The sequence below is a fragment of the Rhagoletis pomonella genome, unplaced genomic scaffold (genome assembly GCF_013731165.1).
Source record: "Rhagoletis pomonella isolate Grant_MI unplaced genomic scaffold, Rhpom_1.0 Rhpom_scaffold_00010, whole genome shotgun sequence".
Lineage (NCBI taxonomy): Eukaryota > Metazoa > Arthropoda > Insecta > Diptera > Tephritidae > Rhagoletis > Rhagoletis pomonella.
This window is the reverse complement of record NW_023458564.1, coordinates 19,814,242-19,832,346: the sequence shown is the minus strand read 5'-3', so window position 1 is coordinate 19,832,346 and position 18,105 is coordinate 19,814,242. Positions and strand designations below refer to the sequence as shown.

General features: G+C 36.5%; 1 protein-coding gene across 1 annotated transcript in view; it reads right to left on the bottom strand.

Moving 5' to 3' along the window:
* LOC118746143 (serine/arginine-rich splicing factor 4) overlaps positions 1-17,165 on the bottom strand; it is a 49,216-nt gene extending 32,051 nt beyond the window's left edge. The window contains 3 exon segments of the mRNA XM_036479928.1: positions 16,615-16,662; positions 16,665-16,833; positions 17,043-17,165. Coding sequence (XP_036335821.1) covers positions 16,615-16,662; positions 16,665-16,737 — 121 coding nt within the window. The 5' untranslated portion in view covers positions 16,738-16,833; positions 17,043-17,165.
* Positions 17,166-18,105: the final 940 nt, after the last annotated feature.

The following is an 18,105-nucleotide window of genomic DNA, read 5'->3' as shown; positions in this document are numbered from 1 at the left end:
ACTTGCAACTTACGCAAATTTTCATTTTGCTTGAAAATAAGCTGTTGAGAGGAAAAGTAGAAAAATACATATTTCAATTCATTCTCTAGAACTAGAATCGTTTCAAGATTCCGTCTCGGGCACACCACACAAACCCATGAATACATCTTAAAAAAACAAATATCCACCAAATTGCATCACCTGTAACACAAACCAAACATTAGACCACATCCTCAACAATTGCCAAAACACTACAACACAAAAAAGCAATATTTAACACAGAGAATATAAACGACGTCCTAGCTACCCACAGCTTAGCTAATATTGAAAAAATTGCCAAATTTATGAAAGATATAACGATAAAGATAAGATCTAAATAATAATAATACATACATATGTATATCGACAATTGTCGGAAAAAGAACTATACGAATTTTATCGCTACAATATACATAGTTACTCAATAAACTTGTCGCAAACGCAAGCGATGATTGTCGCAAACAGCGACAACATTTGTCGGACGGTAGAAAATTTAGAGAACAGCACCACAGGTGTCGACTTTGTTTACATTGCTCAATAAAATATTGATTTCAGTTGTATAACAAGTTAAACAAAAAGCTAGATTTTTAAAATAAATAATGCAGACAGTTACAAGCAAACTTTATAGTTATTTTTATTATTCACTTCGCATATCAAGTTTGACTTCTATTTATTTACTTTCTCTTAGCTTGGTTCTTTTCCTTTTTTGTGTTTATTTACATTGTCTATAGAGTTTAAGTTGATTGTTGATCTCCACAGGTGGTAAAAAATTGGATATATTTGAGCAACGTAATATTTACCGTTTAAAGTACAAAACCGCGTATCGTCGTTCTGCAAAACCGCGTAACTGACATTTGCTGCCAAAAATTGGATTTGCTCACACAAGCTCTTGGCTCAAGTCTTATCCATTCGTCATGAAATATACTAGCTAGCAATGCGATTGCTTTATAAAAAAGATAACCATTTTAAAATATGAGTGTTTTAACTCTCTAGAAAATTATTTATGCAACCTCACATACTGGGTTTTGCATTATCTTGATAGCTGTTTTGTACTATAAACGACGATATGTAGCTTTAATAATGGCGAGAAATGGGAGACTAATGGTGACTTCGTTTCTTTCAAATGTTGTCTTTCCCCGGTGCACAATGTGTTTGGCATTACACTCAACCCGGTAAAAGGGCATGTTTTTGCCTTCTTGTCCTTGTCTAGCTCACGTCTGACAAAGCTTCGAAGGGCAGAGAATGTGCCTTTTTTGCCTTACAAGAGTGTGACATCTTAAGAAACGAACACGAAATTTTCTCACCCTCTGCCTTCAGTTTAGAATCGAACACGAAAAGAGAAAGGGGCAATCAAAAGGCGACCTTTTTTGCTAGAAATGAAATCACCATAAGATATGAATGTGATAAAATACACATACAACACAACCATATTTTGGTAAGAATTTGAATGCAACGGATTATGTGGGAGTTGTTGGAGTTCAATGAATGTTGATTGCAGTTTTAATGGTTGATTGTAGTTTCAGTTGTTGATTGTAGTTTTAATTGCTGATTGTAGGTTTATTTGTTGATTGTAGTTTTAATTGCTGATTGTAGGTTTGTTTGTTGATTGTAGGTTTATTTGTTGATTGTAGGTTTATTTGTTGATTGTAGTTTTATTTGTTGATTGTAGTTTTAGTTGTTGATTGTAGTTTTAGTTGTTGATTGTAGTTTTAGTTGTTGATTGTAGTTTTAGTTGTGGATTGCAGTTTTAGTTGTTGATTGTAGTTTTAGTTGTAGATTGTTGTTTTAATTGTTGATTGCTGTTGTAGCGACTACTCAACCTTGCCTAGAACGGCTTGTCCCTCAATCGTTGTCGTCAAACTCAACTAACGGGAGACCCAGTAAGTGTTAGTCAATAAGGGCTGGGGTGTTATTTGAGTCCGGTTTTGGGGCATGTGAAGAGATTTCTCCAGTTGTGACGGGACTCTCCATATGCCGGACACTGGTTGGGCACATCTGCATCAAACCTGCCCAGGTAAGAATTTAGAAGTTGTTGATTGTTGTTTTAGTTGCTGATGGTGTGGTAACGCCTTTAATCGTTAGGTGATTGAAGCTTTGGGTGGCATTTCTTTTCTTCCGAGCACTGTAAAATAAGTTAAGTTATTCAATTCTTTAAGAAATATAATATACTAATGGCCCATATTTTAATTCCTACATCGGTTCTGATCTAAATAAGTTAATCCAACGAAACAATTTTAAATATTGGTAAGTCACATTAACATGGTGAACCCCAATACAAATCGTCCATTATAATAAATTCATAACATAAATTAAGTATAAAACCCTGATACATCACTGCTTTTACAGGGCAATTCTGACTAAGATAGAAAAAATTCTTTCGTAAGACAAATTAAAAACAGAAGACAAGATATGTGGTTCGAGAGATTTTTGTTATTCAAGCACAGGTCTTAGAAAAAAGCCTCTCCCGATTCGTGGTGAAAAGTTATTTTGAGAGAAAGCACTTGTATATAATTTAGCTCGCGGCGCTCCAGCAGTCGCAATGGCCGAGTGAGCAGAGCACTGGCGTGTAATTCGAGAGATCCGAGTTCGAATCCTGAAACAGTAGCGTTGTTTTTCTTTTTGGATTTTTTTTTAATTTCTTTTAGTTTTTGTATTGCATTTTTTATAAGAAAAATATATATTTTAATGTCATTTAATTTTTAGGAACTTATTTATTTTTTCCTTTTTTAATTTAATTTATTTTCCTTTTGTTAATCTAATTTTCTTTTAATATTTAGATTTTATTATTTTAAAAACAAAAATACTTTTTTTTTATTTTTTCATTAAGAAAAAATATTTTTTCTAATTTCATTTAATTAAAAAAAATATTTTTATTTCCCTGCAAAAATTGCGACTACTCCATGCATGCGTGTAAAGAGTAATCCCTAAGGACAAAGGAGTACTCCAAAATTAATCACAATTCATATAAAAAATATGGTCCAATTAACATTGCGATGTCCTAGGGCAGGACCATATACTCCATCCCTGCATTACATCAGAGTAGCACAAAACTACTCCAACATATTAACAATGGCATTGTTGTTGTATTTTTTCGTTTGTACACGCTTTTGTTCTTCACTTCTCAAATGCTTTTTCGAAATTAATAAAAACCAAGACAAAAATTAAAAATTACATGTTGCCTCTGACGGCATTCAAACCCGAACATGCTGGGAGCTAAGAACTAACAGCGAGCATCTCTACACGTTCAGCTACAGCCAAACATGCAAATGTGCTTTCAAATGCTCAACTTCAATCACATTTCGTTAAAACACGAGCAGTGATCGGATAACAAACAATAAGCTGGCGCAGAGACACGAGTTGGTCCGCTACAGCATGACAAAGGAGCACTTTTGTAAGTACTCCAATATACCACAAATAGACTACATGGTCCAACGATTTTTGCAGGGTTATTTCTGCCTTATTTTTATTTTAATATTTTTTCTCTTTCTAAATTTAATTTACTATTTTATTAGTTTTTATTGTTTTAAAAAGAAATATGTATGTGTACTTTTTTAATTAAATTAAATTTTTAAAAAACTTATTGCTGAAAGGCGGACAGCAAATCGCTAAGATCTCGTTAGCAGATCTTTCAATTTGTCTTTCGAAAGACAGCAAAGAGCTTTCAAGATAGTTGCCAGAAGCCGGATTTCAACTTTCGCTATCGCTAAAATGCAAAAGCTAAAATTGTATCCAAATTTTTCCAAAAATTACGATTCTCTGTCGCTAAAAATTGCCTAGCCAGGATTTTAGTACTTTGTCCGGCCGCAAGTAGCGCCGTTCAGCAACAGCAACTGTCAAAATTTGTTTGTATTTCAATGGTGATAAATAATAGAAATATAATACTATATACTTCTTTTTTAATATTGCCTGGTTATATAATGGCAATAACATGATCATCAAAAAAGAAAATAAAGCTAAAAATGCCAACGTCTTGCGCTTATTTGTAGTGCTGCCAGGACTTCAAAAATAAAAAAGCTAGATCGGCCAAAAACAAAACCAACCTTTTCAACATTTCATTAACTCTTATGTATAGAGGTGGTACAAATGTACTACCAAGCAACAAAAATGTAAATATATCGGCAACCAAAGTACTTACGATCATGAAATGTCATGAAAAGCAAAGCTTTTTCAATTTTTCCTAATAAACAATCGTGGTACAAAGCTCAATAAAAATATTAAAAATAAAATGTTAAGAAGCCACAATAACATTGACAAATACAAAAATTGGGTAGGTTCAGAAAGCGCAGTTGAACTCAGCCGTTGCTGCAAAATCAGTGATCGTTATGCGTCTTCTGAACCGCTTGATAACTTAGCTGTCAAATTCAACTATCAAAGGTACACACCAACATGTTGTCTCAAATGATCAGAAAAGTATTACGATCATCTAAAACGCAACCGTTCAGTTGATCAGAAGCACACAACAACGAGTTCAGAAGTGAAATCGCAACAGTAACTGAGCTGTTGCGCCTTCTGAACGAGCCCATTTTTGAACACCATATCGTTTAATAAAACCATTTTAATAATAAAGGGGGAAGCAAACTAAACGCCGAAGTCGATTTCTATTTGACAAACTGTTTAACTCGACACGGGTGCTTCAAAGCATACCTTCACGGTTTCAAACATGAACCGGAACAGATATGCGCAGGCCCATCGAGAGGGAGGAGGGAAAGGGGAGAATCCCCCGGGTCCGGGCTTTTTAAAGGGCCTGAAATATTAGAACCATAACTTGTTATTATTTACTATAATGCTTTTACTACAATTATAATCCGATTCGTGTTGTTGTCGTTGTTGTACCGGCTACAACAGCCCCGCCCAGATCGGTTAGTATCTCAGTCGTTGTCGTCGAACTCAACTTACGGAAAACAAGAAGCGAGAAGCCTCTATAGGGTCTGTTCACAGGGACAGATTCGTTGGTTGTGGCGGGTTATCCGGGCATACGAACTGATGCTTCGATTCGTGGGGTGTCTCTCCGCATGCCGGACACTCATTTGGCACATCTGCGTCTAATCTGCTCAGGTATGAATTTAACCTGCTGCAGTAGCCAGAGCGAAGTTGGACTACTGTGGTTCTAGTCTCGCGAGGCAGACAAAGCTCCGTCTCGTCGATGTCCGGTGATTGTGTGCCTAGAACGGCATTCACTGGTCTGGAGTCTACATAACTCGAGACTGACTCCCTGTGAATGCCGCTCAGGGCCTGTCGGTAAGCTGACGGGTCCAAAGGTTGCTTTATCTAGCATCTGCCTTCTGATGTGGCTTGGCGAGGGCTCCTCTGCAAGCAAGTGTCTGTTCGGGTGTCCGCGCCTATGGCGCCCTACTAGGAATTGCTTGCTGGGGAGCATTTTCGCCTCGTCATACAGGTGGTGTTCTGGCGACATCAGAAGACATCCAGGCGCTGTCCGAACTGTTATGTTTTGCAGCTTCATCCACTGCGTACTACTAGTCCCCGGCGACCACACTGGTGCTGCGTAATTTAGAACCGGCCGGCCAATTGCCTTATATGTTGCCAGCAACGTCTTTGCACCAAATACTGCCGGCTAGCGAGTTGAGGACCTTGTTACGGCTCGGTACTTCGTTGACAATTGCGGTTGCGTGCGCAGAGAAGGAGAGCAGACTGGCGAAGGTTACTCCTCGTAGAGGTTTACGCCGACAGGCTTTCCGGCGGCGGCGTGATCAACTTGAAAAAGAATCAGCGGCGACGGCGAGACCAGCGCGTCTGGAAACGCCGGCGTTATTGCCCATACGGCAGATTCCAAAGAGCCATGAGGCTACTAATCTTATCATGTCATCTCGTCAGCGTTAAGCATTCGCCATGCCAATTCAGATTATAATTCTATTTAATTCATTCATTGAATTAGTTTTAAATTTAAATTACATTACTTCCTACTTGAATTAAAATGTTGAGTGTCTGGCGCTGATGGATGGGCGAACAGAAGAAAGTCTGAGGTACTATATACATACATACACACATGGCTCTCTATGTTCTCTACAGATCCGTATGTACTATTTAAATTTAAAGAAACTTAAAACATTTTAAGTTAAGTTATTGGGGTAATTTATGTCGCTATCAATAAACTTTTGCAATAACTTTATCAACCGTTATGTTAAATTACGGAGTTCTTACGATTTTTTGCGGATTACATATTGAAAACAAGGTTGGTCTACTTTTTTCCAAAAGTTTAACCCATCAACTCGAACCAGAACAGGCCTTTTTGACCCACTGTTTAAAAAAATTAATTATAGATGGTTAAAATTTCGACTAAAATATTAAGTGTCAAATTTTTCTAAGGAGAACCGAATGTAATGAAAAATAAAACTTATTTTTACCCAAGGGGGGAGCTTTAACCCTGTGTAGAAAACATTGCGATGCGAGTGAGCAAAACCTTCCTGGGGTTTGACCACCACTAGGGAGTGCTAACGTAATTTTCACACAGCAACCTAGTATTTGTATACCCAGATAAAAATCACTTACGAATGTAAAAATTACCAAAAAAAAGTGTTTGCTTTTTATTAGAAGTCTGTTTAAAATATTTAAAAAAAAATACACAGGAAAATCAACTTGTATTTTTTTATCTGTAATAATTGAGGAGTAAGATGCAATGAGGCTGCTTCTGTTAAAACTGCTTTCTGAGTTATTAGCGTTATAGTGTTTGATGTGTTATAACTTTCTTGTTGTTCTAGCATGTATATAAAAAAGTAGTATTGTTGTAGTATTGAAAAATATGTTGAAAAATTTCTAGAAATTCTGAATAAAATTTTTTAAAATGTTGATGAAAATTGTTTGAATTTTTGAGAACTTTATATAAAGGCTGAATTTCTTTATTCATTCTGAACGTTTGGAATAAACTTTTTTGTTTATTTATTCTTTAGAACGTTCCTCCTTCGTCCAGGTGGTGAACAATTATGCAGAGGATTTTGAAGGGGAGAGGGTTAGGCTCCTAGCAGTGAAGAAGCGAGAAAGCTCGGAGATACCCGTTTACTTTCGACCACAAGTCATCGGTTCGATTCCCAGACGCCATTATCGAAAAATCGTCAGCGTAAGAGACAGTCGAGACTCCCTCTGGTGGTTAAAGGAGCTTGGAAATATAATAGTTAAATGGTAATGGGGAAAGGACACCACCCTGTTTTATTTTTCTAGGTTTACTTGATTTGTCTCTAAGCATTATTGATGAGTGTCGACCACTCATATAATTCGCCGACCACAGTTTGAGACTCTGTGGGAGAGAGGAGGCCTCTATGTCTTATACAGTGTTGCCATTTGAGGCGGATAGCAAACAGCCGGAGAAATTTCGGTTTAGCCGGCAGCCGATTTGTTAGCCGTTTGTAAAAAAAAATGCCGTTTTTAGCCGATTTTGCTATTTGCCTTAAAGTTCTAATATACATGTTTCCTTTTTTGACTAAGCGATCTAAACTCTGTTAGAAATGGCTACTAGCCTTATCGCTGAGAAAATTACCTAAAATTGAGCCGATTTCGCTTATTTTTATTTTAAACAAATATATATGGGGTATTCACAACGGTGTCGTAAGTGTCGTGTTGTTGTATGTCGCAAACTTTAAACGCCTAAAAAATATATTAAAGGGGTCCGTAAAGTACCATCAAAGTCATATTATCAATTTTTGCGGTGTTAAATAATAGTTGGTTGTCGTTTCAAGTTCTCTAAGCATTTATTTAAGCTTTTAAATTTTACGACATACAACAATACACCACTTACGACACCTTTGTGAATCCCTCAATAGTTTCTAAAGAAGGCCGTAGCGTGAATTTTCTTCATAAAATGTTGGTTATGAATGTCTTAAATTTAAGTGTGAAGTTTTATTCGCAAACTTAGAAAATAACAAATTGTTTCACTGCTTAACACGCGTTTGGTTTACACGCATAAAGGTTTAAGGTAAGGGAAAAATTGATATTTTCAAGCACTATGTTCACATATGTTTTTTTATACAAACTTTTTTTGCTGAGAACTTATTTAAATTCCAAAAACCGAAGGACAACTTGAATTAAAAGAACCAACACTTAAATGCGTCAAAATGAAAATAAAAGAGCACAAGTTTTAATGAAAGCAAAACTGTCGGGGAAGACAATAGGTTTGCTCGTCGAAAATCCAGCGAGAATTATCACTCAAAATATCAGATAGTAAAAAAAATGCTCCCAAATTCTCCCTTAAGTAGAGAAACTTGCGAATTTCTGTACGAACGCAAATTTCTACGAATTGCAAGCAGGGCTGCCAACTATACTTAGCTATGAAGTACCATATTGAGGATAAAAAAGTGCCAAAATGTGCCAAGTAGAAAAAGAAAGTGCCAAAACAGGTGTCATTCTTTTTAGTTCTTCCCATTTAGCACTAAGATTGAAAGTCCAATGCCAAAGTAAGATAAACCAGTTGTATACACTATAGAAATTAGAAAATTTTAGTTGAGAAAGGCAAAGGATTTCACAAAAATGTATTATAATATTAATATTTTTCAAAAGTGCCATTTTGGTATTGCAAAATTATATGCCATTTGATGTAGCACGGTTTCAGCCAAGTTGGCAGCAATGTTTGGCAAGTTTCCCTGCCAGAAAGCGTCCACGATTGCATTTCAAACATAAGAAATTTGTATAGAATTTTTAAAATTCTTTCAGAGGGGCAAAAAGCGGGATCTACATGTATATATATATTTTTTTTTAATTATACTTGTATTTATTTGTTGGATCTGCTTATTTTACATCTATTAAGCCTAACAACAAGTTTAAAAATCTTACGTCTAATTTTACAACAATCAGCCTCATTGCGAGAGTCGTGCCGAATGCAAGTCGTTTTTCGAGAGTCGAATCGTATCGAAAATTTAGCGTCATTGCCTAAAATTTCCACTCGACTAGTGTATTAAAACGGAAGAACTTGGCAGCACTGCATAGTTTTCGACAATTTTCGTCGTTTACTTATCTCAGCACGACAGAAGACAATGCTAATGTTGTCGAGTCGTACAATTCAGCCTAATTTACGACTTACGCAATGAGGCTGAATATAGCTCAAACCCTGGGGTTGAGCCCTGTTGGTTTAACGTCGCTCAATGAAAGGCTCGTAGATCTCTTCTTCGTTATATTTGTTGTGTTGCACAGGCCACTTGCCAGTGGATTTGGGTGGTTACGCAGTTTTATTTTGTATTTTTCTCTGCTGCTGTCGATTACAGATTTAACCATCGGTATAACAAGGATCTCTATGTATATTTTCATTGCGGTGCTCCCGTTAAGGCCCTTAGCGTTTTAGATTGGAATCTTTGGATCCTGTCAATGTTGGTTGCACAGGTCGTACCCCACAGTTGAATACCATACATCCATATAGGCTTAATCACTGTATTATATACAAGTACTTTATAATCTAGTTTCAGTTTTGATTTACTGTTTATAAGCCAGTTCACGCTAGCTGACTTTAGCTTCATTTGTGTAATCTTGGTTAATATGTGTTTCCAAGTGTTTTCCTAGATATGTCACCTCATTGGGTTGTGGAATATGGACATTATTTAATTTCATTGGGGGCATACTTGCGGTCTGAGTGAAAATGTTGTATGTTTACTCTTCTGTTCGTTGACTTTTATGCGCCAGTTTGCCAATGTTCCACTAGTACTCTTGAAGTTCTGTTGGGACATTTATTACGACTTACTAAGGCGGTATCATCAGCGAAGGTGGATGAGTTCGATTTTCTTCAACATACGTTTCAATTCCTTTGTCGTAACAACTGTCGGGTTTCCTATATCGACTCTGGTCGAGATTGCATTCCGATTACGAATACAGTTTTTTTTAGCCGAGTACTTTTCAAATCATTGGTATTAACTAAATTAATTAAGTAAACAAGTATTTACTTACATTTTGCATTTTAAAATCGCTTCAGTTTGTAAATTTTTAAATTTTACGATCTTGTTTATTCAAATTATCGTCGACAAAAAATCCAACCACGTGCCACAATCATATGTTTTTCCTAATTACAAATTCTTGCTGGCAAAATCTTTTCCAGCTCAATTGCAATTTGCAACTTCTCTCCAAGAACAAGTATTTCTACTTGTGATTTATTTAAATAAAACATGTGAAATTAGTTGAAACAGTTTAGCGCTTCTAGCCGTTTTTTTTTTTAGCCAGTTTAGCCGGTTGGTTCAAAACGTTCTGGCAACACTTGTCTTCTAGCAGCGTGGAGTGGCTGACGGTATCAAATGCCTTTGACAGATTCAACGCTACTACAATGGTTCTCTTACAGGGACGGTTGCGGTTTAAGCGACGTGTTATCTGAGTGTTTATGGCGTTAAGTGCTGTTTTTGTTCTGTGCACTTTACGGAAACCATGTAGATGCTTCGCTGAGGACAGGTGGCTCGTAAAATACGGGAGTAGCAAGGCCTCTAGTGTGTTCGCTACCGGGGGAAGGAGGGTTGTATCCTTTGTTGGTCGGTTTCCCAGGTTTGAGCAGTGGGATCACTCTCCCCATCTTCTAGATGTCTGGAATGACGAGAGTAGCCATTGACAGGTTGAGAACCTTGACTAATAGTCTACTCCCGCAGGACCCAAAATTTTCAACATCAACATGCATATTCCGTCGGGTTCCATGGCTTTGGAGGCTTACGCCTTCTCGATGGCTACCTGAACTTCACCGCAAGTGAAAACAAGAGGCTCAATGGTTGGTGGCAGTTTGGGCAGCCTTCTGGTCACTCGATGCCTGGCCGGATTATGCAGTATGACCTGTCGGTTTCGAACCTATCGTCGCGCTTCTTCGGAATGGACAGTGAGCTCACGGTTGACCTAAGCTCACATCAGAGGCGAAGTTACAGGTCTTCAGATGCCCTTCCCACTTTTTCCGCTTATGTACGTTCGCAAGCTGCCGAATCTCCGCGTTGGGATCCGTGATACGGGGATTTGCGAGATCGGTCTGACGAAGGTTGTCACGCTCATCGGCTAGAACAGCCGCTTCAGCAGAGTAGTTTGAACGGGGGTCCGTTATGCATCCTGCTGGTACGAAGCGAGCTGCAGCAGCAGTGACAACCCTGCGGAACTTACTTCACCCAGGTAGGCGTCGCCTGGTGTGGGGAGCGCAGCGAAGGTGCTTTCAGTAAATTCCGCGAAGCCTTTCCAATCAGCTTAGTAAAGATGATATAGGTCCGGTGTTCCGCGAAAGCAAAGTCGACTGGTTTATCGATCGAGATGACTACGAACGGCGCACAGTGGGGCAAAAAAGGTTGCTGTGGACAAATTAATTTTGAGAGCCCAAATATGAACCGATTTCAAGCTTTTTTTAATAAAAGATAATTAAATTTCGGGTCGATCTATCCGACGATTTTTTAAAAAGGCTCTGGTTTTTATTTATTTGTGTCCAAAAATGAAACTTTTTTGGAAAATGCCTGAAATTAATTTCAAACGTCTGCAATTTAAAAAATTATTCATAAACATTTTTCCATAGGGTAGATTTTATTAAAAACTGTACTTCATTTGTTACTAGCAATACCCGGCGCGCGTTGCTACGCCAAAGAAAGACACATGTATTTAGAGTTTTGAAACTGAACACCTTTTTATTTACCTTAATGCTAACAGATAAGCAATATTTTAAGTTTTTCCATTTGGTGTGTAAATATATAAATTTTGTGGTGACCCAACTCGTGAACAGGCGACGTATAATTGGCCATGTGAAAAGCACATTCAAATCCAAACCCGCTATAGTTAATGATTGCCCTTGTGCTTTATTTATAGTTATTGCAAAAGCAAGACGCAATGGGAATTGAAGCCGCTTATATTCGAACGGTAAATCGTTTGAAATCATCGGTATACGTGGAATCAGCAATTCGGTGTTAGTTTTTTTTTTATCACTGGTTCCGTTGCACAGTTTTGGCGCATTCAAGTTCCGAATAAGCATCACTGGTGATCCAACCTTTAACGCCAACGAATGAGGAGGCATTCCAGGTGGCTCCAAAGAATTAAGAAATTCAGTTGGATAATTAACAGCTTGATCTTTATCCATTACTGCATCAATCGATTTATATTCGACTGCTTCTCCTAGAATTTTCAATTGAATTTGACCGTTTAATTTACTAACATCATCGTTCTTCGGAGCTAAAATTGCACGTGTGCGGAGCCATTCCGGATATCGGTAGTTGATCGCTAAGTTCGGAAATACTCTGTCGATGGTGTCTTGAATGCTCTGGGACGGAAATGATATCTCATTTGTTGTGCGATCAATAGAACTTCACCGTTTCCGATATCCAAAAGTTGCTTTGAAAATATTTGGGCAGACGCATCTTGCAGCAAATGCACTCGCATATTTGTTGGGAGCGTAATTTTTTCAACATAGTTCCACAGATGCGATACTTTTGAGCACGCGTTCAATACCTCTGTAGGCGTTGATCGACGTATAACGGGTAATATTTGAGGAAAGTCACCTGCAAGAAGTATACCAGCGCCTCCCATCGGTTGATCTTTTCCACGAAAATCTTGCATAGCTCGCTCAACTGCTTCGAGCGATTTCTTATGTGTCATGGTGCATTCGTCCCAAATTATAATTTTGTACGTTTTAAGGGCTATGGTCATACCAGAGTTTTTGCTGATGTTGCATGTAGGTGTTTCGTTCTGCTTCAAATTCAATGGAAGCTTAAGTGCTGAATTCGCTGTACATCCGCCATCAAGTAGTGTTGATGCAATCCCAGGTAATGCTACTGCTACTGCAATCCCTTTTCGCATTCGAACTGACGCCGATATTAAATTGATGAGAAAAGTTTTCCCCGCACCTCCTGGATCATCTAGGAAGATAATTCCGCCATCTCCTTTGATTACACGTTGCATGATTTTGTTATAAGCTTTTTCTGATCAGCAACTAAAAACTCTTTTTGCGTTTGCACAAATCGTTATTAAAAATTTTATTATATTTTTTAAGCCTTATTAAATTATGCATTAATATTGAGCACTTTTTTAGTTTTTAAATATTAAACGAATTCGGTTTTTAAATTGCAACCTGGTGAAATTTTTTACAACTCTGGCATTAACGTGCATACATATGCACACATATAGATTTAAAAATTTGGAATCGGCATTTTCATTGTGGTAAGCTTTCGGTTTGCCAGACTTTGAAGTTTATCGCACTATATATCTTTGGTATTTTTTTTTAAATATTATCCGATTTTATTTTCTTAGGTATGTGGCAACCCTATATGATAATTGGTCTTGACTGAAACATTTCCCCGATAGCTCCCGTTTGATACGGATCCTGCGAAATAATTTTTAATGTACACATTTACATATGTGATTTTAGTTTTTTTTAAAGAGGTGGCAACTCTACTCAAAAATATGTAAATGTTTCTCCAATACCTTCCGTTTGATACACATATAGTAATATTTGGTGTGAATTGCATTATTCATTATTTTTCAATTTTTTACCAGGTGGCAACACTAATTAAAATATTTTTTGGTGTAAATTTTCTTAAATATCTTTCCCAAATACCTTCCATTTGATATCTACATACAATACTTTACTTGCATATTTAAATAAATTTTTTTTCTGACAGGTGGCAACTCTTTCAAAAATAGCCAAACTTCACAGGAACACTCTCCGGATTTCTATGAAGCTATCCTGGAAATTTTAACAAAATCCGCTGAGTGGTTTCGGAGTCTATAAGCTACATAGACACATACATACATCCTCTTTTATATATCGTCGTCTCAGAAAACGGATGTCGAATGTTACAAAACACGGTTTTGAGAAAATTGACTTTGAAGTTTAAGGTCGAATTAATCCGAAACTGTACGGTAGATTTTTGTAACTTTTGAAGGAGACGTAGTTGGTGTTATTAGTTTTGATTTCCCATATTTTTACATTTAATATCTCTTAACGTTAATGAGAAAATTTACTTTTCATTCCGTATAAATTTGTCGTAAGTAGCGTTTACTCACCACTTTGTTTTGTCCACAGAACATACGACAATAGTAAAGTATCTATTTCAACCACGATGGTATAATTTGAGAAAAAAACAGACATATTTATTAAATAATGATTACTTATTAGAAAAAACATAACAAAAACATAATCATGTATTTAATAAAAAAAATCTGTACATCTCTTATGCTGTAAATATGTTACGAACATACGTTTTCTTTATATAAAAACAAAAAACAATACTTAAATTCAGTCTTTTGTACATTTTTATCTCTTTCATTTCATTGGAGACTCAGTGCAAGCTAAAATTTTAAAATTTAAAATTTTAAAGTTAGTTACTTAGTTTAATTTTCAATTTTAATTGTATCGTTATAGTAGAGGACCATCCAATTGTCGTAAGTTCAAAGTTTTGCGATACATACGACAAATGTTTTATGATTAAAAAAAGGTACGTTTGTATGGGAATTTGTCGTATGTGACGCATTTTCAGCACATACAACAAAATGCATACCCAATCATTAATATTATGTAACATACGACAAAATGCGCACGAAATATCTCAAAAACTAATGGAGATATAAAAAAATGGATTGCAGAAATCGAAAGAGCATGTCCAACTTAGTAAAACTGCATCAAAATCCCAAAATCGTGATTTTGCACATTCGTCATCCGTTTTCTGAGGCGACGATATATAGATTTATACTAATATATATTTTGAAAGCCGTTTTTTTGTCGTTTTTTTCTGTTCGAAAAACTCGAGAACAGCCCGATATTTTTGAAATTTTGGGCATCGACTCCAGACTATCCAAGGATGATATTAGATCAAAAGTAATCTCGATATATCAAGAGGATGTGGCACCTCCCATACAAACTGAAGTTTTCACACAACATATCTCTGGAAGTATTCATCGTCGAATGCTGCAATTTAGTAGTACAAAGATATATAATACCAACGCCAAATTTATGGAAAAAAATGGGAGTTATTGAAAAAGAGGGCGTGACACCTCCCATACAAACTGAATTTCTCACACCACATACACATTCTAATGTGAGAAATTCAGTTTGTATGGGAGGTTCTACGCCCCCTTTTTCAATAACTCTCATTTTTGTCATGAGTTCGGCGTTGATATTATATATCTCTATACCAAGTTGCAGCACTCTACGATGAATACTTCCAGAGATATGTTTTGTAAAAACTTAAGTTTGTATGGGAGGTGCCTCTTCTATTATCATTCTTTGAGGGTTTACAGTCGAGGTCCAAAATTTCAAAAATATCGGTACAGCTGTTCTCAAGTTATTCGGTTAGAAAAAAACGGCTTTCAAAATATATGTATATCAGTATAGATGGCAAATTAAAAATATTTTCTAATTAAATATTTCCTATTTGAAATTAATTTCAAGTATTTTGCAAAAAATTGGAAGCATACAAACGTAAAATTTTTTTTCTTTAATTTTTCAGCATTTCACTGCATACTCAAAAAATTCTAAAAAAAAATTTAATAAAAAGTTGAAAATTTAGCTAAAACTTTGCAGATTTTTCATAATCTTTGGACAAAGTTTGAAATCTGGATTTATATAATGTTTGTTACATAATGAGCTAGACTTTTAGGGAAAAATAATAAACATTAAATAAACGAAAGCAAAATAGCCAAAATTGATCAAAATGTTGCTGGATTAATTAGCTGACCACAAGTGTATATTCTTTGGGAAAGGGTACGTAATTATCCAAAAAACAGCTTTGTTAGTTTTTCACTGGCTATGTTAAACTTAACATTTGCGGTACATTTCATTACGACTTAATAGGAGTTCTAAACAACTTTTTCGCTAACTGTTAAACTAATTTATTTTCTATCGTTCAGAACTTAATCGGCCAAAATAAATCAAGGAAAGCTTATATTTTTGTACTTTTCCTTGTTTTAGTAACTAAAACTGTTTTTAGGTTCGTGAAAATTCCTTCGACAAAAGGAGCAAAATATTAAACACAAAATGCTTGGACATGTGATAAGAATTAGTGTCATAACCAGCTGACAGATATAGTGAATACCAATAATCACTATGTTCAATATTTGAAAGAAAGAAAAAATCGGGCTAGTTTACTTTCTTGTAGAAGTGGCCATATATGTCTAGCCAAAGGATAAAGTTTTAATTTAAAATTAAAATTTTGGTTTGAAATATGCACTTTTTTTGTAAATTGGAGGGGGATTTCGCGCATGGATGAGGCCATTTTTTATAGCGCCCCGAAGGCCACCACCGCGGGAAGAAGGTTTGCGCATAAATACTGCTGATGGCCTAACACGAGTTTGATTTTTCTTTGCAAAAATCCTAATTTCACCCCATTTTTTGTAAAAAATTTTGAAGTGAAACTAACTTCTTTTTGTATCATGGTCATAGAATGAAATAAGAAGCTAGCGTCCAATTCTGCCGCAGAATTATTCGATTTCCTGCGACAGTTTTACTTCCATGCAGAATGTTGATTGGTGATTTTCAGTAGGGTCCACTTCTACCTTTATATTTATCCATTTTCAAGTGACATTTTTACATTCACGCAGAATGTTGATTGTTGTTTTGCATTGCTAATTTTTTTATGGATTAGGTATTCCGTCATATACATATGAACATATGCTCGCGTCGACATATGTTTTATTTAAGTTTTAAATAAAGTAGATTGCAATTTCAATTACCTAATTTACGCCTAATAACCACTTCATTCGGATCCACACTGCGCCTTAAGGGCCTTTTCCAACTGAACCACTTGGCACACTTTGCTCAATTTGGATTTTTCTGGTTGATGTCGACACGTTCATGATGAGGGCTGTATATTTTCTATTTTGAACTTCGATCAGCTCTCACGCTGTAGTGAAACTTCAGAGCTGCTTGTAGAAAAATTTATCAATGTTTTCCTACAGTAAATAAATGAATAACAAAACGTATCTCTACATATTCCTTGTACTTGTACTTTACTTAATTATGCCAAGGATGACATGATATGAAACTCTATAAGATTTTCACTGCTGTGGCTATATTGGGGGATGTTATAAAAATGAGCCTTTTCACAGAGCTCTCACGAGAAAAAGTTTCGTATCATGCCATTCTTGATTATGCCCCAAACCTTTAATTATTGTATCATGCACGATACAAAATTGTTTGAGATTTCAACGCCGCTAGTAATGGAACGATACGTATGGTCGCGCGATTTTAACCGATGCTTCAGAAACATCGAATAAATTCGATGTCGATAAATGATTTTAATCGATGTATGTAAAACCAGAACCTGTCGAACTTAAGTGCTGAACACATCGAAAACGACAGGCTACGAGCCACAGCTTCCAATTTATTATTCCTTCATTATCAGAGGTGGGCACTACCCCAAACAAGCGTTAGCTAAAAGTGAGAATGTGTTAGTGTGCCTAATTCATTTTGCATGCTGTCGCGTTCTCATCGTTACGCTCCTGCTTATATACGTACACACGAGGATTACGCTCTTTGAGCGTGTGCTCGTTCTCTGCCCATTCCGGTTCATTATCTAAACGCTCTGTCCATGGCGAGATGACCTTTTGAACGTGGCAGCGACAAAATGAATTTCAATGAGTTTGACATAAAGTAAGAGGCAGCACCTTATCTGTCGGTAGAAAAAAAAAAAGATATATTCTGGCCACAACCACAGTCGGGGTGTAGCTCTGTAATCGCTAAAATATTTTCACAGCTGTGGTAAGTAGCCCATCGTTTCCAATGTGTTTCAAGCTTTACTGTACGGCCACACATGCTCGTGCAAGTCCAAAAAACTCAATAAGGGTATTCATCAAACCTTATAAATGCATTGTAAACCGTATATGAACGACTACTAAATGAACCTAACATGTGTCAGCACTACATTTTGTCAAGCTGTCAGAACTGCAGCCAACACCGATCATACTCACTCATATTTTACGATTGCTAGCAGAAGGAGACACATGGGGTGTTCACAGTTCGTTCCAAATAGTGTCTCAAAATGTAGACGTCTACATTTTAAGACGTTTTCTAACCGTAAAATCTGTGGTGTTGTTGTTTCCCATACAAAATTGGAAAACGACGCCGTCTACATTTTGTCACACTCAAAGGTATGTTTTTTACGCGTCTACATTTTGTAACCTCGCAGCAGGGTTGCATTATGGCAATACTAATCACATTTTTTT